The sequence below is a fragment of the Saccopteryx bilineata genome, chromosome 10 (genome assembly GCF_036850765.1).
Source record: "Saccopteryx bilineata isolate mSacBil1 chromosome 10, mSacBil1_pri_phased_curated, whole genome shotgun sequence".
Classification (NCBI taxonomy): domain Eukaryota; kingdom Metazoa; phylum Chordata; class Mammalia; order Chiroptera; family Emballonuridae; genus Saccopteryx; species Saccopteryx bilineata.
In genome coordinates, this window is record NC_089499.1 from 13168197 (window position 1) to 13190987 (window position 22791).

Below are 22791 nucleotides of genomic sequence, written 5' to 3' on the forward strand. Positions count from 1 at the left end.
TTGTTGTTTTTTTTTATCCAGTCTTCTGTTGATGGGCCCTTTGGTTGCCTCCATATCTGGGCTTTTGTAAAAAAGCTGCACTGAACATAGGGGTGCATATATTCTTTCAAATTAGTGTTTTGGGTTTCTTTGAATAATATACCTGGAAGTGGAATCACTGAGTCATAAGGCAGTCCCATTTTTAATTTTTTGAGGAAATTTCATACTGCACCAATCTGCATTCCCACCAACAGTGCGCGAGGGTTCCCTTTTCTCTTCGCCACATCCTTACCAGCACTTGTTTGTTGATTTACCGATGACAGCCATTCTGACAGGTATGCAGTGGTGTCTCACTGTGACTTTGATTTGCATTTCCCTGATAATTAGTGATGTTAAGCAACTTTTTGGGGTTTTTTTTGTATTTTTCTGAAGTTGGAAACTTGGAGGCAGTCAGACAGACTCCCGCATGCGCCGAACCAGGATCCACCTGGCATTCCCACCAGGGTGCGATGCTCTGCCCATCTGGGGTGTTGCTCTGTTGTGACCAGAGCCATTCTAGTGCCTGAGGCAGAGGCCATGGAGCCATCCTCAGCGCCCGGGCCAACTTTGCTCCAATGGAGCCTTGGCTGTGGGAGGGGAAGAGAGAGACAGAGAGGAAGAAGAGGGGGATGGGAGGAGAAGCAAATAGGTGCTTCTCCTGTGTGCCCTGGCCGGGAATTGAACCTGGGATTCCTGCACGCCAAGCCAATGCTCTACCACTGAGCCAGCTGGCCAGGGCCAAGCAACTTTTGATATGTCTACTGGCTACCAGTATGTAGAGGCAGAGGCTCCACGGAGCCATCCTCAGCACCAGAGGCCAACACACTTGAGTCAATCAAGCCATGGCTGTGGGAGGGGAAGGGAGAGAAAGAGAAAAGGGGGTGGGGTGGAGAAGCAGATGGTCACTTCTCCTGTGTGCCCTGACGGGGAATTGAACCCTGGACTTCCCACACCAGGCCAACGCTCTACCACTGAGCAAACTGGCCAGGGCCTGTATGTCTTTCTTAGAGAAGTATCCGTTCAGGTCTGAGGGAGCTGTGTCGCGAATGCAAAGCCCCCGCCGCTCTCCCTGAACCGCTTCTCAGGGTGGCGTTTGCAGTCTGAGGGTTGAGGTACTGTCTGCCTCTGCACCAAAGACCAGGCTTGTTTGCTACTTGCTATAAAATGCCATGTTCCCCAGCTCCGAGCTCCCCTCTCTCCACGCAGCCTCCTTCATGTGCAGGTGCCCATCTGTCTGGGCCCACCACGTATGCCACCCTGTGCGGTTTGGGAGGAAAGGGAACTGACACAAATACGTGGCTGGTTGGGCCATGAGTCATGCTGTCTTGTCTGCCGTCAGCTCTGTGCTACAGTAAAGCCTAGTTGTTAGCTTCAAAGGAGGGGAAACTGAATCCCAGACCGCTGGCCCGGCGAGGTAGGATGGGCGCTGCTTGGCCGGGAGGTGCCTGCCGGAGCAGCTGGCGTGCTTGGAGCAGAGAGGGGTGCGCCGAGGGGCAGGATCATCCCAAGGCCAGACTCCAAGCTGCAGAATCCAATGAGCCAGGCCAAACTCCAATGAACAGAACCCTTGGAGGGTTTAAGACAGCAGTTTGGGTTCTAGAAAGAACTGTCTGGCTGCAGGGTAGACCATGAATGGGCAGGCCCCGCTGGACGCAGTGGCGCGGGAATCAGATCCCAGAGGTGGTCACTGGCGTGGAGCGGATGAGATTGTCCAGGAGCAGTATGTGACCAGAGGAGAGAGTTCGGGCCAGATCTCAGGAAGGAGCACCCGGAGAAGTAGGAGGGGAGTTGAAGGCAGGGGAAGGGGGCCTAACAGTGAGACCAAGGACAGACAAAGAAAGAAAAACCAGTGAAGGGCTTCCCCAAATGCCACCAGGTCACCGAACCTGCAGCACGGCCGTTGCAGCCCACAGCTCTGTCCTGGTCCCGGCCACGATAGGACCGAGGGGGAGGCGCGGGGCGGAGCACAAGCCATGCCCCTGCCCCCAGAGACCACAGTGACCAGAGAGCTAAGACGGGGCTGGGCACAGGCTGCGAGGTGGCCAGGCAGGAGCCAGGGAAGGCTTTGGAAGAATCACAGGTCAATCGATGTGTACTGAGTGTCTCCCTGGGCAAGACCCTGGCTGGGCCCTGAGATAGGGACAGACGGACCATACGGGCATTTGCCTTGCACGTGAGTCAGGCAGGAAGGACGTGATGGGAAGGCAGTGAGGCCCTGGTGCTAGAGGTTTGCGTGGTCCTCAGAACAAGTTGGCTGGGGCAGGGTGTGGGGATGCGCCCTGGAGGAATCAGGTCCCAGCTGGGCACCCACCAGCTGGAGCAGCAGAGGCAGTGGGAGACAACGTGGAGAGGAGCCTGGCCAGTTCGCCTGTCACATACGTAACTGGGGGTACCTTGACCGAAGGGTATAGGGAGCCATACATGCCTTAAAGGAGGAAGATGAAGGGAAAATATCATTATTCAGCATCTACCAGATGCCTGGCTTGCACTAGTTGCATTCTGTGCCAGTGCTTCTCTAAATCAATGCTCTTATCAGCCTCCAAGGAATTTCATTAAAATGCAGTCACTGACCAGGCGGTGGCACAGGGGATAGAGCATCGGACTGGGACGCGGAGGACCCAGGTTCAAAACCCCGAGGTTGCTGGCTTGAGCGCGGGCTCATCTGCTTTGAGCAAGGCTCATCAGCTTGAGCCCAAGGTCGCTGGCTTGAGCAAGGGATCACTGTAGCCCTTGCTGTAGGTTGCTGTAGCCCCCTGGTCAAGGCACATATGAGAAAGCAATCAATAAACAACTAAGATGCTGCAATGAAGAATTGATGCTTCTCATCTCTCTCCCTTCCTGCCTGTCTGTCCCTGTCATTCCCTCTCTCTGACTCTCTCTCTCTCTGTCTCTGTCAAAAAACGAAACAAATTTTAAAAATGCAGAGTCAGATTCAGTTAGTGTAGGGTGGGGCCCAAGGGTCGACAAGCCCCCAGCTGGGACCACTTTGTGAGGAGAAAAGCTAGGAGTCATTTCCTCTGCACCCCAAGCTGCCCGCTGAGGGTAACGGGCTCCCTGTATGGGCAGGAAAACTGGTGTTTCATGGGTTTTTCCCGGCTTGCCTAAAGGCATGCCACAAAAGAGAGCTGCACTGTTCCTTGCCCTCCACCCATGTTTGGGGAGGGGAGCACAGCCCCCAACCAAATCATCACTCGCTCCAGCCCCCTCTCGGTCTGCCCCCAGGCTCGGGACTTCTAGGTCCGTGACTTCGGATCCTTCTGTCGTCAGCTGACTTCCAGCCTGGAGCTGCTGCGCCCGCCTGCAGCAGCATCTAAAGATAACCCACCTCACAGGAAACCAGACACTATTGGCTAACTTCGCAAATAAAGATGCCCCGGGAGGACAGAAAAGGGAAACGCTCTCTGGCAGTGTCTGCGTGGGACAGGGCGGCTGATTGGCACGACCAGAGGTTCCCTTCCCCAGTCCAGCCCAGGTAGGAGCAGAGGGCTCCATCGGCACCTGTGGGAGTGTGGGGCGGGGCACTTGTGGTCAGCGCTCAGAGTGTGGTAGTGACGCTGGTTCGCTTTACATGCCAACAAGGGGACCATTTATGTGAGAATGTGCCAGACTAAGGGGCTTGAGGAGTTGGGGGCAGAGGGCGACGAGATCGTTTATGATATGCTCACCACGATAGAAGGTGATCAGAAGAACGAGTAAGGGCGCGGAGAAATGCTCACGATGTGACATTAACTAGCAAAAGCACACCATTTAAAAGTGCATCTGAACGATATTGTAGAATGATTGTCAACTTGTTAAGGTGAGAAATAGTATTGAAGTTCTTTTTTTCTTTCTTAAAGGAGTCATTATTCTTTTAGAGACTCACACTTTACTGTCTGTCCATGGGTGAAATGCTATGATGTCTGGATTTATTTCTAAGCAATCCAGGAAGGCGTGCAGTGGGGAATAGATAAAAATTTGACTCCGAGATGCTCATTGTTGAAGCGGGGTGGTGCATTCATGAGAGTTCTCACTGCTTTTTTGTGTGTGTTTGCAAATTTTATAATAAAAGAAAAATTTTCTAATAAAAATAACACCTGTGTTTTAAATATAAATATACTCATGAATACATGAATGTAAAAAATGTGCATAAGGGAAAAAAATGTGCATAAGGATTAAATTTTAAATGCTGAAAGCTAACTGTGGTTGAATCTGAGAAGTTAAGTTATAGATAGCTTTGTTTTATTCTTTTTATTGCTATGCTTTTTTGGTGCATCTACATTTTTATAAAGAGCACCTATTACATTAATATTGAAAACAATTTTAATAAATTGCTGGCACAAGTTTGACGTTCAATATTGCTATGCACTGTTATCGTTGTTGTGAGGACACTCGGGTGCAGAAGGTTTGTGTCGCTGGAAAACACAGTCTTCAGAAAGAAGTTATGAGTGGGCAGTTAGTTCCTCCTGGCTCTCACGCTGACCTGGCTCTTCCCCCACGTGCCTGGGAAGGGAGCTCCTACTGTGTGTCAGCCACATGTCAGCCATACCCCCACCCCGGCTTTGGAATGAAACCCTGGCTCTGCACTTGACCTTGCTAAGCTTCAAGCTTTGCTTTCAAAACAAAGATTGGTCGTGAGCTGATAATCGTTGAAGCCGGGTGATGGGTCCAGGTTGTTTCTGTGGGGATTAAGGCACGGTATATAACATTCTGACTATGCTTTCTGGTCCTCAAGAAACAATATATGTCCTCATTATGGGAAACTGAGGCTCAGGAAGTTTGTGCATTTCAAGATCACTGCCTACTTTTAATGTGAGGGGCAGGAGAGTACGGGACATGCCAGAGTGGACCCAGCGCAGGACCACCTTCATTCCCTTCCCCACCGGACCCCCAGGAGGCACCCCATCCCACTCTGGCCCGGCTTCGGAAGGACAGCAGTGTCGGACACCTGGCCTCAGAGAACAGACTTCCCGAGAGCTGGGACATTCGGCTACCGCTCCCCAGCCCAGCCTCTGACCCGGAATGGAGCCCTGGGGTAGCCCTGTTTCCATCGGGCACCCGCTTCTCCCCCTTGGCGATGGTAGAAGCCGCACCTACAGTGGACGAGCTCCACAGGAAAGGGCACGGCCGCTGTCCCACAACAGGTCACAGTGATGAGCCAGGTGGCACAGGCCAGGTCTTTGCTAACTTTTCCGAGAATCCGTTCCGATTCCCCGCAACACAGTCCAGGGGTCCCAAGGCCTTGCAGTATTCCGTCCCTGAGTCTGCGCAGGAGAGCCAACAGAAGACTGAGGCTCCCAGCCCGGCCCTGATCCTGCCTGCCCACCTGGCGGCCCAGAATTCTCATGGCTCTCCGGACACAGTGGCCGCTTCAACCACCTCCTCTATAGGTCTGGCCAAAGTGCAGCCATTTGGGATTGTGAGTCCCAATAGGAAGAAAACAGATACCACTTCTTTTTAAATATACTCCCAAACTCTTTTTGGTCTTTTCCTTAAACCTGGTTATTGTGAAACATACACTCAAAGAACAGTGTGCAGGTTAACAAATTATTACAATGTGATTTCCAGGTAGTGGGAGAGAAATAGGCCAGCTGCTACCAGCCTCTCTCGGTCTCTTCCTGACCACCACCCCTGCTCTCCCAGAAGTCACCAAGATCCTGACTTATATGGTCATTTCTTCCTTGCTCATTCCTATACTTAAAAAAAAATTTTTTTTTTTTTAATTCATCTTTAGAGATGGGGGGAGGAGAGAGAAAGAGAGAGAGAGAGAAAGGGGAAGGACCAGGCAAGCCCAGGGTTTCAAACCGGCGACCTCAACATTTCAGGTCAGTGTTTTACCCACTGCGCCACCACAGGTCAGGCCATTCTTATACTTTTACCACCTAGATGGACATCACTAAAACAAAAGGGACTTTCATAGGGATCGGGGACATTTGGCTGCCCCCTCCCCTTTATATGTGTGGATTCAGGCAGTAGTCTGCTTTTCAGCCTCTGTCTTTAAAACTGACCCATGCTGTAGGAGAGGAGGATGCACACACAAACGTGCTGGTGGCAGCGTTGTTCGTGGCCTCAACCTAGGGACCGTCCCCCCCCCCCAGCGCATCAGTAGCAGCACCCTCCTGGCACCGTACACAGTTACCCCGGGCGCATCAGTAGCAGCACCCTCCTGGCACTGAACACAGTTATTACAGTATTACTGACCACGTCCTCTATGCTGCACTTGCCATCCCTGTGACTCAGCTGTAACTGCCGACGTGCACTTCTTTATCCCTTTAAAAATTCTCCTTTTGAGGCCCTGGCCAGTTGGCTCAGTGGTAGAGCGTCGGCCTGGCGTGTAGAAGTCCCGGGTTCGATTCCCGGCCAGGGCACACAGAAGAAGCGCCCATCTGCTTCTCCACCCCTCCTCCTCTCCTTCCTCTCTGTCTCTCTCTTCCCCTCCCGCAGCCAAGGCTCCATTGGAGCAAAGATGGCCCGGGCGCTGGGGATGGCTCCTTGGCCTCTGCCCCAGGTGCTAGAGTGGCTCTGGTCGCGACAGAGCGACCCCCCGGAGGGGCAGAGCATCGCCCCCTGGTGGGCAGAGCGTCGCCCCCTGGTGGGCAGAGCGTTGCCCCCTGGTGGGCAGAGCGTCGCCCCCTGGTGGGCGTGCCAGGTGGATCCCAGTCGGGCGCATGTGGGAGTCTGTCTGACTGTCTCTCCCCGTTTCTAGGTTCAGAAAAATATAAAAAACAAACAAAAAATTCTCCTTTTGCACCCGTTCTCCATCAACAGGGAGAATTAAGCCTCTCATTTTAAATTTACATTTGTCCTTATAATAACGTATAGTGAAAATTTTCAATAAACAACGGACTTAATTAATAATTAATGAATCTACAATTTTATCTCTTCCTCAATGATTTTGTTTCTCCTAAATTCATGCGGCAGTTCCTTTCAACCTTTCACAGTTTGCTTCGGCAGAGACACATAAATACCACAAAGTCCTCTGAGGAGGCAGACTCGGTGCCGGGTGGGGCGGCTCACCAGGGCGGGGGCGGCTCACGGGGGCAGGCCCCCCCCCACGCCCTCCCCCGCGCTGTTTCCTCCTGTGGCTGGCCTAGGCTTGGGCTGTGGCGCCGGCCCCTCACACGGTGCTGGCTGGTGGGAAATGCCGTGCTGTCTGAAGTGGGCTCATTGCTGCAGGCGCAGAGCCCCACTCATCTCCTCGCACAGGAGATGGGGTGCCAGCGGTAAAATGGGCCTGCAATTCCGGACCCCCCATCTGCCCCTCTTCCGCCTTCCCAGCAGTAGCTCTTCCTGCATCCTAAGGGGGGGGCGGCTAGGTGGGGGGAGACCTCGATTAATAAAAATTAAAATAAAAATCAGCTGTCGGGCCCTGGCCAGTTGGCTCAGTGGTAGAGTGTCGGCCTGGCATGCAGGAGTCCCGGGTTCGATTTCTGGCCAGGGCACACAGGAGAAGCGCCCATCTGCTTTTCCACCCCTCCCCCTCTCCGTCCTCTCTCTCTCTCTCTTCCCGTCCCGCAGCCAAGGCTCCATTGGAGCAAAGTTGGCCCGGGCGCTGAGGATGGCTCCACGGCCTCTGCCTCAGGCGCTAGAATGGCTCTGGTTGCAACAGAGTGAGGCCCCAGATGGGCAGAGCATCTCCCCCTGGTGGGCATGCTGGGTGGATCCCGGTCGGGCGCATGTGGGAGTCTGTCTGACTGCCTCCCCATTTCCAACTTCAGAAAAATACAAAAAAAAAAAAAAAAATCAGCTGTCACTGTAAATGGGAGAACCATCAGGACCTGATGGAACTCAGGAGCCCAAACAGCTGGGCGTGTGGGCTCAGCGCCAGAGAACCTTCTTATCTAGAACACAGTGAAATTCCAGACCCGTCGGAACTTGAAATCAACTAATCTAGCTTTCTGCCCCCGGACGGAACCCTGTCAGCACGCTGGCTGGCAGTCTGCAAGCCCAGATGTTTTACGTCCCCACTTCTGTTGACCTCAGGTCACTGACCTCTTTTGCTGACCCAGGACTCATGTTGCTCTTTAAAAAATACTTCCTTCTGAAATTAGCCAAAGAAACATATATGCATAACACATAGACGTAAACAACCTAACCTGCGGTGTGGTGGTAGCCAGCGGGGAAGGGGGTGCGTGCGAGGTGGAGGTGGCCACAGGGGGACATGGGCACAGAAGGAGACTTGGCTTGTGCAGTGGGCAGATAATGTTTTGTTGAGTCATGCACTTAAAACCTGTGTGGTTTTGCAAACCAACGTCACCCCAATAAATTCAATTAAAAATACTTTTCTCTTGTTGCTGGTTTTGGCTTCCGTTCAGTTCCTGTTGGAAAACTGAACACACCAAAGCTGGCCGGGCCCTGGCCCTTGGACATGGTCTGTCCCACGGCTTCCCTTTCACACGGCAAGCCGTCGAGGCAGAGCTGGGAGTGAGCTGCCCAGGGCCTCCCCGGCAGGGATTCACGGAGGGTCAGGTGCCAGGTCCCAGGACGCTGTCAGGTGTGTGTCATGGGCCATGTTCTTTCCCGGGGGTGCCGCACCTGCCGATCGATGTGCTGCTGTTCTAGTTCTAGAGAAGTGGCCTGCAGTAGTAACTCCCACCGCCCCTCCGGGGGAAAGCCTCGAGCGGTGCCCAGCGCACAGGGGGAGCGTGGGGGTTAAAAATCGGGCTCGAGGCCCTGGCTGGTTGGCTCAGCGGTAGAGCGTTGGCCTGGTGTGCGGGGGACCCAGGTTCGGTTCCCGGCCAGGGCACATAGGAGAAGCGCCCATTTGCTTCTCCACCCCCCCCCCTCCTTCCTCTCTGTCTCTCTCTTCCCCTCCCGCAGACAAGGCTCCAATGGAGCAAAGATGGCCTGGGTGCTGGGGATGGCTCCTTGGCCTCTGCCCCAGGCGCTAGAGTGGCTCTGGTCGCGGCAGAGCGACGCCCCGGAAGGGCAGAGCATCGCCCCCTGGTGGGCAGAGCGTCGCCCCCTGGTGGGCGTGCCGGGTGGATCCCGGTTGGGCGCATGCGGGAGTCTGTCTGACTGTCTCTCCCCATTTCCAGCTTCAGAAAAATACAAACAAACAAAAAAAAAAATCGGGCTCGACGGCTCCCTTGGACAAGTCTCCCAAATGTCTCTGAGCAGCTGCGGCTCATTTGTCCATGGGGGAGGGTAATCACTTCTCCCGCGGGGCTGCGGAGGGAATTAAAGGGGGTCTTGTGTACACAGAATGACACTTAGTAGGCACCAGGAGAGGCAGCCTCTTCTCCTCCTAGCCAGGGGCTTCCTGAGGATAATCGCAGGTTCTAGAACAACAGCAGCACGTGGCCTTCGCCCGGGTAACGTGAGACCACGGCCCAAGCAATTCTCTGGTTTCCTTTGGTCCAAAGGAAAAAGAAATTAAACCTCACAATTTTTTTTTTTTAACCTAAATTACACCTCAAACCCAGCCTTCACTCAAGGGCCTAAAACACCCTCAACAGAGGCCGAGGAGGGTGAGAAACAGCAAACAACAAACGAACAAAAGCAGGCGCACCGGATCTGGGAGACAGTAAGCAGAACTCGGAACCAAAAGAAAGAGGGACAGAACACGGAAAGGTCGCTGGACGGAAGGGAGAATGGATCTGGGCTACCTAAAAAGGGAGGAAGTGTAGAAAAGGGAAGCTGATTGGTAATGATGACACCTCCCCTTCCCCCCCAAAAAAGTTAAAAAAAATAATCGAGTGGGCTGGGAAAAGGAAGTGAGCTACGGGAAGTAGTGCTGGCCGGGCAGGGGGCGGGCGGGTGAGTGTTCAAAGCAGGTCCTACCAAATTCAGTGTGAAATGCACGTGCAGTCAAAGCTCGGCTCCTAGGTCCAGCTCAAACGCCCCCAGCTCGGCTCCACAGGGGAAGAGAGGGTGAGGAGGCTGGAGAACAGCCCGGGGGTGTTGTTCTGGCCAGCTTCTGCCCTGAGTTGGGCATTGCAGCCTCACTCGGCGTTGTCTGCATTCATTTCACCCTGGCACGCACCCTTCCTCTTGCAGCTCTGTTCTTAGGAAACCTAGCTGCGTAGGACACTGCAAAGGCTTAACCTCACTGGATTCTGGTGTCCTCAGAGGCCAGGAAAGCCAGTGTTCCTAAGCTGGAAGCCAATGAAACCTCCAACAGCCCGTTACCCTCCCCTAAAGGCAATCCCCAAGGACTGACCCTGCTCCCATCTGCTGACAGGAGGCCCCATCTTCCGTCTCATCTCCCAGTTCTGGATTCAAAATGAAAGGTCCCCACTCAGGCCCAGGCCTCCTAAAAAGGTTCCTTGATTCAGCCATTAAATTCAATGGGATAATTCAGTGAAGGAGAAGTTCTACCTGCCGTCAGATTTCTGGTGTGAGTGGTGTCCTCACGTGCTCCAGGGCTGTTATCTGACAAGGCTGGATTGGAACGGGCTCAAGCGCTCAGAGAGACTGCAAATCCCCTCCCCAACCATGTAAAACCCTGGGCCACCCCTCAGTCACACAGCCGAGGCAATTGCTGGGCCTTGACATTTGCACAGGAGGAAGAGCCGAAATTGCCCACACTGGCGTCCATCTCCTGATCAGACATGTTCCACAGCCGTGCTTTAAAGAGGGTGTCGAGACGAGCGGCTGTTTTTTCTAAGTTGTTTTCTCTCTGTGGAGAGATGCTGGGCCTGTGCTTGTTTCCTGGGCTCTGCTTTAGAAGGCTGATGTGTCTCTTCATTCACTTCCCTAGGCCTTTCCTTCCTTCATTCACCCAATCATCCACTCATTCATTCATTCAACACACTAGGGGCCCAGTAAGCTCTGAGTTCATGGGCCTCAGGCCACGATCAGAAAGGACACCTGTGTACCCGGTGAGCACTTGTGAGAACAAGGCCAGCTGCTGCCACCATTCACAGGGACTCTTTGGAATGAAGGTCTAGGATACAATATTAATCCTTCTAGAAATATTCCAGTGTATTTGCTCTGGGCCAGATCCCTACCTCCGTTGAACAGAGGCCCACAGAGATGAAAAGGACACCCACCACTCTTCTTTTAGGAACCCCTAGTCTTGGGATGGGGGAAGGGCTGTAATGCCAAGTTAGAAAAAAAATGCCGAGACCAGCCACACGTGGACCCAGGCTGCAGCCCTGCCACGTGCCAGCCATGTGGCCTTATGTAACTTGCTCTCCGATTGCCTCTACTCGCCCGAAAGGTAGAGTTGGTAATGCGTTTATGTGTTGGCTACCATTTATTGAGCATGTACAACACGCTGTTGTTATCGTGTTAGACTTTGAGGGTCTCGTTGAACACTGTTCCTCCATTCCTTCCCCTGTTCTCTGGTGCAGAACGGCTCATAGCAGAAGACTCCAACACGCTGAGAGAGCACCTACTATGTGCATAGCACTGTGCTGAGGCAGAGCAGTGGGAGACCGGGGCAGTTCTGGGGTCTTGACTGGTAATGCTGAGCCACAAGGGAGCTGAACCCTCACCCAAGTGGACCCTCTGGGTAGCAGGTAGGGGTCCCAACCTAGACGGATGCCCCCTGACCAGTCATTTTCTTGGGATAAGCAATGAAGCCAACAGTCAGCAAGATCATCCCTCCCATAGCACATCTGAGATCGCATTCCATCTTGAGGATAAATCGGCAGACTCTTGCTTCTGTCTTACGGAAGTCGTAGTCTGTGTGAACTCTCCCCCGTTCAGACGACTAAGCCCTTCGCGGCTGAGACTATGCCTGACTGATCTTTCCATGTGTCCCTGCCGTGCTCAGCCCTCACCTCGGGGGACTCCGTATGTGTTTGCTGAATGGATGTGGAACATCTCCAACTAGGACCATCCCTGACTTATTTGGCATCTTGGTGCCAGTTAGGGACAGTATCCCTGTGCATGTGGTGGCCCCGAGCCAGGGCTCCTAGTGGTGAAGGGCTGGACGTGAATGTCCTTGCCACTCTGTGTGGAGGCCAGTTATTTATGTCTAACCGTCTCCACCTGCCCCGGGCTCCTTTCCCAGCCTTCCCCTTCCTCTCATCACAAATATCCCTGGGCCCATTCAGGAAGGCAGTGAATTAAACACAGGACTTTCCCTTCAGAATTGCAGACAGGACTAAATAGATAATAATGTGGCGTGTTTAGCAATGAGCTGGCAAGCTTAGCAAAAGCCCAGTAAAGCTTGGCTTACTCTCTCTATCCCCACCAAAAAATAAATACATAAATAAAACAACCTTTACAGACCAAATTTTCACAATGCCTAGGGTGGGAGAGAAACACGAGAGTCCACAGGCAGCCTGGGTGGTTCCGAAGGCCCAAGTGCTTCTGCTTCCTCCCTTTGTGCAGTTATTAAATGCCTGCTGTATGCAACACACCGTGCCAGGTGTTCGCTTCAAAACAGCACAGTGGGCAGGAATGAGAGTGGATCCCAGTCTCCCAGGTAAGGAATGTGAGGCACAGAGGCCCACGGTCACTGGGCCAGAGAAGTTTGGCGTGGGATCAGAGGGGGATTACGGTCGGTTCAGGCCCCGGGATCAGAAAATATTGGGCTCCTTAAAAAAAAAAGAGACAAGGAAAATAAAAATACATGTTAACCATATTCTCAATATTATCTACTATTATTGTTAAAATTGCACATATGAAACCAAACTTGGTGTCATTAGAAAAAAGTGTCAAGTTGGGGTTTCATGGGGCCCTTCAGAAGTCGGGGCCCAGGGCACGCGCCCAGTGCGCCCGCCGTTCAATCCGCCTCTGCGTGGATGCAATCTCAGGAGAGACCAAGTCCACGGCCCTCACGCACGTCTCCCTCCTTGGTGACCCAGGGACACCTGCCCAGAGATCTGTAGCAGGTCCCTGTGTGTAAGGGACCGTGCCAAGAGTGGAGATCAAACCCACCTCATGCCGATCTGGCTAAATCAAGCCAATCAAAAAGCACGGAGTTCCTGGACTGCAGGACTGAGCACGGACTCTGGAAAAGCTGCAAAGTGATTTGTACTGACCTCGGCCTCCTCTCCAGGTCGGCATGCCAGCCCCTTTCACTGGGGAGGGAGGAGAGGGAGAGGGTAGCTTGCCCCAGGATCCCTAATTATGACCACCAAGGGCTTGACTACTTCCCTTCCTATTTGCATGTCTGAGAAGATACCTGTCTGCCACAAGCCACTGGCCCCAAGTGGCAATTTCTCTGTCTCCCCTTCTCCCAGCTTGTACCACTTGAAACCGACATTGGGGTGGTTCAAAAATGGCTGCATGTTAGCCATTTTATATGGAACCCTTTCTGAGAAAAAGGCACTGCAGCCTACAGCAGAGAAAGCAGAGACTTTCATTCCCTGGGGCCAACCCATCTCAGCCTGAGACAGTGGGGTCAGGGCCTCGGCCCGCCTGGTCCTGGCAGAGTCTGGTCAGCTGCGGAGGCTGGGAGGGCGCGGCAAAGCCCTGGCTGGGTGGACCCTCACCTTGGCAGAGACGCCCTCTGGGTGAAACCACATGAAAGGGAGTAGTGGGGTGCAGAAACTCCCTGGGTTAAAGAAGTGTGAGCTTTGCTTTTAGTTGTGGTGGGGAGGGCGGCAGTGACAGCCAGGAGGCGTGTCCCGAATACGGTTGGGGTTTCTGAGGTGCCTGTCTATGGAATCACAAGGAAGGTACCCCGGAGACCAGGGCGCAAGGACCGCTCTTGCAGCCTCTGGAGTGAATGAGGAGTGAGGCCAGGCTGAGGGGAGAGAGGGAACAGGACACTGCGCAGAAATGTTTTTTCTCTTTCCGCTTTCGTTCAGAAGGAAACAGGAAATAAGAGTGGGAAGGCCAGGTCAAGGTCAAGTGCGAGCCTGGTAATTATCGAGTTAATTAGCCACCAGGCCCAGTGCAGCAGGCTGAGCAAGTCCTCCATCTAAGATCAAGCAGCACTTTTACAGCCGCAAAGACCCCCGGTGATGGTGACCTCCCCAGGAGTGGTAGGGTGGCTGCCGCCCGGTTTGCTCAGAAGCAAGGGTTGGGGGGTTTCTGACAGGGGAGACTTTGCTTGCTGAAAGTGGAAAAGTTCTGGGCAAACCCAGCCAACACAGTCACCGTAGAGCATGTGACTCTTTCTTATTCCCTAAGGAAGAGTAGGACTCGCTGATTCTAAGAAGGAGAGGGGAAAAATGACTCCTGAGAACAAAGATGGGGGCTTCTGGGTGTGGGTCTGCTCGGGGCTCCGGGGAGTGTCTGAGACCTCGCTGTCCAGTCTCAGCTCCCGGGGAGCGTCTGAGGCCTCGCCGTCCAGTCTCAGCTCCCGGAGAGCGTCTGAGACCTCGCCGTCCAGTCTCAGCTCCCGGAGAGCGTCTGAGGCCTCGCCGTCCAGTCTCAGCTCCCGGAGAGCGTCTGAGACCCCGCCGTCCAGTCTCAGCTCCTGGGGAGCGTCTGAGACCCCGCCGTCCAGTCTCAGCTCCCTGGGAGCGTCTGAGGCCTCGCCGTCCAGTCTCAGCTCCCGGGGAGCGTCTGAGACCCCGCCGTCCAGTCTCAGCTCCCGGGGAGCGTCTGAGACCCCGCCGTCCAGTCTCAGCTCCCGGGGAGCGTCTGAGACCCCGCCGTCCAGTCTCAGCTCCCTGGGAGCGTCTGAGGCCTCGTGGTCCAGTCTCAGCTCCCGGGGAGCGTCTGAGGCCTCGCCCTCCAGTCTCAGCTCCCGGGGAGCGTCTGAGGCCTCGCCCTCCAGTCTCAGCTCCCGGGGAGCGTCTGAGGCCTCGCCCTCCAGTCTCAGCTCCCGGGGAGCGTCTGAGGCCTCGCCCTCCAGTCTCAGCTCCCGGGGAGCGTCTGAGGCCTCGCCCTCCAGTCTCAGCTCCCGGGGAGCGTCTGAGACCTCGCTCTCCAGTCTCAGCTCCGTGCAGGAGACAGTAGGGTCCAGAGGCCAAGGAGGTGGAATAAGGAAGGGGGTGGGCATTGCTTTAGGAAGTTGGGACTAGAAGTGTGAGTTACGGCCACACACACCCCTGTCCCACACCTCACCTCCCTACCCAAGGTGCCCTCTGCTGTGTCCTCATGCTGGTTAAGCTAGCTACCTTTGGAGAAACTTTTAAAAATTATAAGGAAAAAAGGTTTGTCTTGTGCTTCAAAAAGCTTAGATTCAAATGCTAGCTGGCCCACTGACCAGATAGCCTGGGACAAGTCCCTCTCGGTGGCCTGGCTTTCTCTTCTGTCAGTAAAGTCAATGACAGCCTTCTTCAGAGACAGTGTCTGAATGGGAATACAAGACAGGATGTGTGACCCTGGCAAATATATTGGTTAGGCACCCACCAACATTTGTTTCTTCCAGCCTGCCTATGTATGAAAACAGAATTCCCACTTTGCTTCCCTGAGAACTCACATTGGAGCCCTGGCTGGTTGGCTCAGTGGTAGAGTATCGGCCTGGCATGCAGGAGTCCTGGGTTCGATTCCCGGCCAGGGCACATAGGAGAAGCGCCCATCTGCTTCTCCACCCCTCCCCCTCTCCTTCCTCTCTGTCTCTCTCTTCCCCTCCCGCAGCCAAGGCTTCATTGGAGCAAAGTTGGCCCAGGCGCTGAGGATGGCTCCATGGCCTCTGCCTCAGGCACTAGAATGGCTCTGGTTACAACAGAGCGACGCCCCAGATGGGCAGAGCATCGCCCCCTGGTGGGCGTGCCGGGTGGATCCCGGTTGGGCGCATGCAGGAGTCTGTCTGACTGCCTTCCCGTTTCCAACTTCAGAAATACAAAAAACAAAAAACAACAAAAAAAGAACTCACATTAGGCCTTGTTTTTCTTCCTCACCCCAGGCCCCCACCATGACCACCGTCTTCCCTGAATCCGTTTCAGAAGAGTTTCAGTACGATGAGAGTGCGGAAGCCTGTTATGTAGGCGACATCGTGGCCTTCGGGACTACCTTCCTGTCCGTAGTGTACTCCCTTGTCTTTGCCTTCGGCCTGGTGGGAAATTTGCTGGTGGTGTTCGCCCTGATCCACAGCCGGAAGCCCAAGAGCATCACTGACATTTACCTCCTGAACCTGGCCTTATCCGACCTGCTCTTCGTAGCCACCTTGCCCCTCTGGATTCACTATCAGGTGAGGGAGCAAGGCTTTCACCATGCCACATGCAAACTCACTTCCGCCTTCTTCTACATCGGCTTTTTTGGAGGCATATTCTTCATCACCATCATCAGCGTTGACAGGTACCGGGCCATTGTCCTGGCTGCCAACTCCATGAACAACCGGACCGTGCAACACGGTGTCACTGTCAGCCTGGGTGTCTGGGCGGCAGCCATCTTGGTGGCAGCCCCCCAGTTCATGTTCACAAAACTCAGGGAAAACGAATGCTTTGGGGACTACCCTGAGATCCTGCAGGATGTCTGGCCTGTGCTCCGCAACCTGGAAGCAAATCTTCTTGGCTTTCTGCTTCCCCTGCTCATTATGAGTTATTGTTACTGCCGAATCATGCATACGCTGTTTTCGTGCAAGAACAACAAGAAAGCTAAAGCCATTAAACTGATCTTTCTGGTGGTCGTCATGTTTTACCTCTTCTGGACACCCTACAACGTGATGGTTTTCTTAGAGACGCTCAACCTCTACAACTTCTTTCCCAGTTGCGACGTGAAGCGGGGTCTGAAATTGGCCCTCAATGTGACCGAGACGATCGCATTTATCCACTGCTGTCTCAATCCCGTTATCTACGCGTTTGCTGGAGAGAAGTTCAGAAGATACCTTAACCACCTGTATAGGAAATGCGTGGCTGTCCTGTGCGGTGGGTCTGTTCCCGTTGCTCTCTCCTCTCTTGAATCGCAGAGGAGCAGGAGGGAGAGCGTCCTCAGCAGCAACGGCACTCACTACACCAGCGACGGAGATGCGTCCATGCTGGTCTGAAGAGAGCCCCGAAGCCTGGTCCCTGCAGAGAGCCTGGAGCTTCTGAGTCCGACGCTGAAAAAAATCAGGACACATTTTTCTGTTTGTTTCTTACATGCAAGAAATGATGGACCTGATGATGTTTGTTCCCCACCCACCCTCCAAAAACACAACCCATAGTGTTTTTTTGAGAGAACTGTGCTCAAAATTTGAATGATAAAGGGCAGGCATGTCACTTACTGCAAAAGTCATTTTTGTTTATAAGTGACAAAAGTTTGACTCAGGCTAACTTAGCTAAAAAGGGGGCGGTGAGTATTGTTCCCACTGCGCCCCCGGCAAGGGCGTGGCTGAGCTCTGAGAGTACAGGAAATCTGGCCAGTTCCCTCTTCCTCCCTCTGACCCTCAAATCTCTGAGTGGTGACAGAGCTCCCAGATGCACACAGCACAGCTTTGTCATCAGAAAGGGACAAAGACCCCTTCCTCCCTCTCTGGTCTCAAGGTCAGCATTTCCAAAGGGGTCTCTGATTGGTCAAGCTTGTATCAGAATGCCCATCCCTGGGTCAGGAGGTGGTATCCATGAAAATGGGGTAGATAAGATGTCAGTTTCCATTCCAATCTCATGGCTACAGGTTCAGGGAGACCTATTTCCAAGAAGCTGGAAGGGTGGCTGCTGCCTTGATCAGACAGAACAAGGGCTACCCACCAACTTCACCATGTGTCCTGCCTGCCTCCCCTCCAGTCCCGCCAGCCAGCCTCCTCCTGCAGGACTAGCCTCCTCCCCAGGAAGCCCCTTCTCTCACATCCCCAAACCTATAAAGGTTCCCCGCTGCCAACTACCTCATGTCCAAACTCAAATGCCAGGCCTTTGAGATCCTCCACCACATGACCCCACCAAGAGATCCCCCCTTGCCCTCCCCCTTTGCAAAGGACCCCACCCGCCCAGTTATTCTGGTTCCTTCTATGTGGCTTCATGCATTTCCTCCTGCTCCCGGGCCCAAGGGGAGAAAGAGAAAGAACGCTGGCCCACACCAAGAAGGACTTCTGTCCCAACTCTCTATCAGTTGTCCCCTGGGCAGCGTAGGGCCAAATGAGCTTCAGTTTCCTCATCTGTAAGATGGAGATGATGGCACTTTTCACATTGGTAGCATCATTTTCAGTATGAAGGACCCGCCACCACCGACTGTTTCAGGCCCCAACACTGTTGTCTGGTTCCCGGACTTCAGCTTGCCCTCCCCTACCTGGCCCTGTGCTTAAGCGGTGGTATTGGCAGAGCCTGGAGGAGCCCACAGGTCCGCTGCACGGAGTAGTCCAGACACAGAGAAGCCTGGTTCCCAGAGCAGCGCTCAGTGGGCTCTCCGGGATGTACAGACGGCTGGCCTTCCCTGACCCAGCCCAGCAGACCACCTTGAGCACTCCTTCCCAATCATCTTGTGGCAAACCCCTGACCATCTGGCGATAACCCCATCATTCATGCCACGGCCAACCTGGAGAGCCAGGGTCACAGGAGCGGCTTTCTTTTCTTTCTTTCTTTCTTTTTTTAAAATTTAAGTAAGAGGAGGGGAGTAGACCGATTACTGCATGCGCCCCAACCGGGATCCACTTGGTGATACGTGTCTGGGGCCAATGCTTGAAACCAAGGTATTTTTAGTGCCTAAGGCAGAGGTTCCATGGAGCCATCATCGACACCCAGGGCCAATGTGCTCATATCAACTGAGCCATGGCTGCAGGAGAGGATGAGAGAGAGAGAGAGAGGAAAAGGAGGAGAAGCAGGTAGTTGTTTCTGTGTGCCCTGACCGGGAATCAAACCTGGGACTTTTACATGCCAGGTTGATGCTCTACCATTGAGCCAACCAGCCAGGACTGTCAGTAAACATTTGGGAGGGTCTAAAACTAAAGCTTGAAAAACAACTGTCATGATGCTAAAGAAAATGTTGTTTATAATCCCACCATGCAGAAGTGTATTGTCATTTGCCCTTCCGGATCTTGTTCATATCCTCACGTGTTTAGAATTGCAAACATAATGTAGTTTTATAATCTGCTTTTTTTTCCTCTTAACACTAGGCCACACACCACTCTCTGTTTCTCTCTAGTTTTATGATGATCATTTTAGCAGCCTCTACCCAGTCTGTACTCATTAAAGGCATCTGGCTCATTGCTGTATTTCTCACACCTCCTCGGTGAATCATGTCCCATCAAGATCATGTACTGCAATTTACTCACCATTACTCTGTTAATCAACCTTCCGCTCACTTCCAATATTAACCAAATACATACATGTGTGACTTCCCCTCTCCTCTTCGGTTATTTCTTTTGGATAAATTCCACACAACGGGGATAACTGGATCAAAGGGCATGGGAACATTTAACTGCTGACACATACAGGTGAAAGCAATATATCACAAAACCTGTATTAAACAGATAGTCTATGCAACATGTGAGCTCAGGTCCAGAGCTGTTCCAAAGACAAGTGAGACTGGGCCCCAGCCCTCGATGCCTAAGCAGTGCTTCCCGTTAGAATGCAGGATAGAAAAGTGAATAAAGTATCATTTGCATTAATTGGTAACATAAGGGCAGTGACTTCTGGCCTGAGTGTGTAAGGGGCTCTCCTGGCAAAAAGGAAGGGATGACATTGCAGGGCAAGTGACTGGCGTATATAAAGGAGATGGGTGAGAACAGGGGGGATCTTAAGAAAAAAGTGTGTGCACATCAAAAGCCGTTGGGAGCGGTGTGGGCGGTAGGAACCTTCTGGAGCGTTGGCTCAAACAACCAGTGGAGGGGACTGTTCTCCGATGTTCACAAGGTTGCTTCATTATTACCTGCTGTTGAATCATGAAACCTCCATGAAATGTTAACTTACCTCTGGACTCCCAAGAAGAGAGAGAGAAAAAATTCTTTTGGCTTGAGCAAGAAAAGTCAAGGGACAAACGCTTTCGTTCCCGGAAGAAAATGTGTATGATAAACATCCATGTCTTCATTTTGCTGAGTAAGACAGATTAAGGAGAAAACAGGGCAGCTTGTTTAGAAACAAGACGCTCACTAGCGAGGATGCCAGTGTCTGAACGAAGGAAGGTGCGTTTGAAAAGCGCAGCTGCTCCTGGGAACAGCGAGGTCAGACCCACTGCTGCTTCTGCCCTGAGGCTTCCCGAAGCAGAGGGGAACACGGACCTCCAAGACGAAGACCTGCAACCTAGTCCCAGCACAGTGACTCTGTTGTCTTTCACCAGTTCCTTAACGTCGCTGAGGCTCGGTTTTGTCATCTGGAAAATAAGGATAAATGTAGTGCCCACCTGCCAGGATTATGACGAGGTTTTACCTCCACAGAGCTCACAGCACAGGTCTGGCCAAGCAAGCTCAGATGGATGGTGGCAACTACTTTGATTCTTTTTCTTCTTATTATTAAATGGAACCTTCCCTGGTAAGAAAACTCATACTAGCTTGTCTTTGCCTTCCTGCTTTTCTTAGTCCCAGAAACACAAAATTTGGGGTGAGTCAGAGAGATTTGGTTTCAAATCTACATTTTGCAAGTAAGGAAAAGGAGGCTCAGAGAGGGCCAAAGGCTGGCCCAAAGTCACACAGCAGATTCATGAAACAAGTAGATACTTTGACTGTCAGTCTACTGACGCCTTCCTCACCTTGGTAAAAATACAGATCAGTCCTATGGTGACTATAGTTAATAATATTATATTGTGTATTTGAAAGTTACCGATTGAATGAATTTATTATTATTTTTTTAACAGAGAAAGAGTCAGAGAGAGGGATAGGCAGGGACAGACAGACAGGAACAGAGAGAGATGAAAAGCATCAATCATCAGTTTTTCGTTGCAAGACTTTCGTTGTTCATTGATTGCTTTCTCATATGTGCCTTGACCATGGGCCTTCAGCAGACCGAGTAACCCCTTGCTCGAGCCAGCAACCTTGGGCTCAAGCTGGTGAGCCTTGCTCAAACCAGATGAGTCCACGCTCAAGCTGGCGACCTCGGGGTCTTGAACCTGGGTCCTCTGTATCCCAGTCCGACATTCTATCCACTGTGCCACCACCTGGTCAGTTCCGAGTGAATGAATTTTATAAGTTCTTGCCACACACACAAAAAAAGTAATGACGTGAAGTGATAGGTGTGTTAGCTAACCTCACTGTGGGTGATCATTTTACAATATACATACATACAAAATCAGTACATTATACACCTTTTAATATTAATATTTCTTTTTTATTTTTATTGAATTTATTGGGGGAACATTGGTTAATACAAGTATGTAGGTTTTAGGTGTACAATTCTATAATACATACATCATCTACATCACCTACATGTTGCACTGTGTGTTCACCTCCCCAAGTCAAGTCTCCTTCCGTCACCATTTATTCCCTTCTACTCTCTCCTGTCTCCCTCCACCCACCCCTCTTTCCTTCTGGGAATCCCCATACTGTTGTCTGTGCCTATAAGGTTCTTTTTTTCTTTGCTCATCCCCTTCACTTTAATCTTATACCTTGTCATATGTCACTTATATCTCGGGAAAGGGGGGGGGGAACGGGACGGAGAACATGGGTAGGCAGTGACAATTCCCCAGAAAGGAGGTCTGCAGGCAGATGACTTTGGCAGGCAGGGGAGGCCTGCCTGCTGGAATTCTGGGTTTAACAGGATCAGTCTACTCAGCGGAGACAGGTGCAGCCCGGGTGGTTCAACCTCTGGCAACAGCTGTTCTGTGACATCAGCAGTCTCTCTAATGAAAGATGGTCAACAGGCCCAGCAGCAAAGGATACCAGGAGTCCCAGAAGCAGGTGCTATCATTGGCCTGAAGCGGAATGTGGTTGGATGGACAGAGCCTTAGGCCAGAGGGGGTGCTGTTGGGGAGATGGCACATTCTGGGGTTGCCCTGGCACTTGGAGGAAATACCAAATCTTTTCCAAAGCATCCCATTCACTTTAGGCTTCTTCTGTGCTCATTAAATGACCATCTAAGGGAGATGTCAGCCTCACAGGGGCTTTACCACCAAGAAAGATAGAGAATACATGCTTTGGGTTCCTGGGAAAGAGCCCATCACCCCTTAAAATGCACCGCACCTGGAGTGTGTCTAGGATCCAGTGGGCTATCCATCATCTCTCTGAGATGCTGCCCCTGAGCACCCAGGGGGAGATTCACCTCTGGCCCCACAGGCCACCAACTATACCCGGGACCATGGAAACCTGACTCTGAGAGGTCCACCTGGGGTACCACCTGGCCCCTAGATGGTGTCCCATTAGCGCCCTCAAATTTGGGCAGTGTGTCCCAACTCACAAGCTGACTTTCTTCTCCACCTGTGCCCCACTCTTCTGGCCCATGGGGACCATTTCAGTTTCAACACAACTTGTAATACTGTTGGCTTAACTCGCTGAGCTAGCAACCCCATTTTGAGCTACCCAGAAGTAGTAGTATCTGAGAGCGAGCGAGAGAAGTAGGTCTTAGCCGATGAAGAAACATCCGGTTTCTCTTCACGATGCCCTCCATCCAGAGGGGGGCCAAGTTGTTTTCTCAGAGACACCGGGTCGTGTTTCCATTTTTGTTGTACCAGGCACGTTGTGAGGCAACAGCCAGAGTTCCTCCACACCCTAGACAGCCCTCGAAACCACAAAACAGGCCGGGCAGGAAAATTTCTCTTTTACCCCATAGTTCCTCATTTATTCACATAGAGACAAAAATAAATTTTTAGCCCTGGCCGGTTGGCTCAGCGGTAGAGCGTCGGCCTGGCGTGTGGGGGACCCGGGTTCGATTCCCAGCCAGGGCACACAGGAGAAGCGCCCATTTGCTTCTCCACCCCCCCCTCCTTCCTCTCTGTCTCTCTCTTCCTCTCCCGCAGCCAAGGCTTCATTGGAGCAAAGATGGCCTGGGCGCTGGGGATGGCTCCTTGGCCTCTGCCCCAGGCGCTAGAGTGGCTCTGGTCGTGGCAGAGCGAGGCCCTGGAGGGGCAGAGCATCGCCCCCTGGTGGGCAGAGCATCGCCCCGGTGGGCGCGCCGGGTGGATCCTGGTCGGGCGCATGTGGGAGTCTGTCTGACTGTCTCTCCC

General features: G+C 52.7%; 1 protein-coding gene across 1 annotated transcript; it reads left to right on the plus strand.

The window, feature by feature from the left end:
* The first annotated feature begins 3314 nt into the window (after window positions 1-3314).
* Window positions 3315-22791, plus strand: CX3CR1 (C-X3-C motif chemokine receptor 1). The gene is made up of 2 exons (XM_066245137.1): window positions 3315-3490; window positions 15695-22791. Exon 2 carries the CDS (start codon window positions 15704-15706, stop codon window positions 16772-16774), a length of 1071 nt encoding a protein of 356 aa, XP_066101234.1. The 5' UTR covers window positions 3315-3490; window positions 15695-15703; the 3' UTR covers window positions 16775-22791.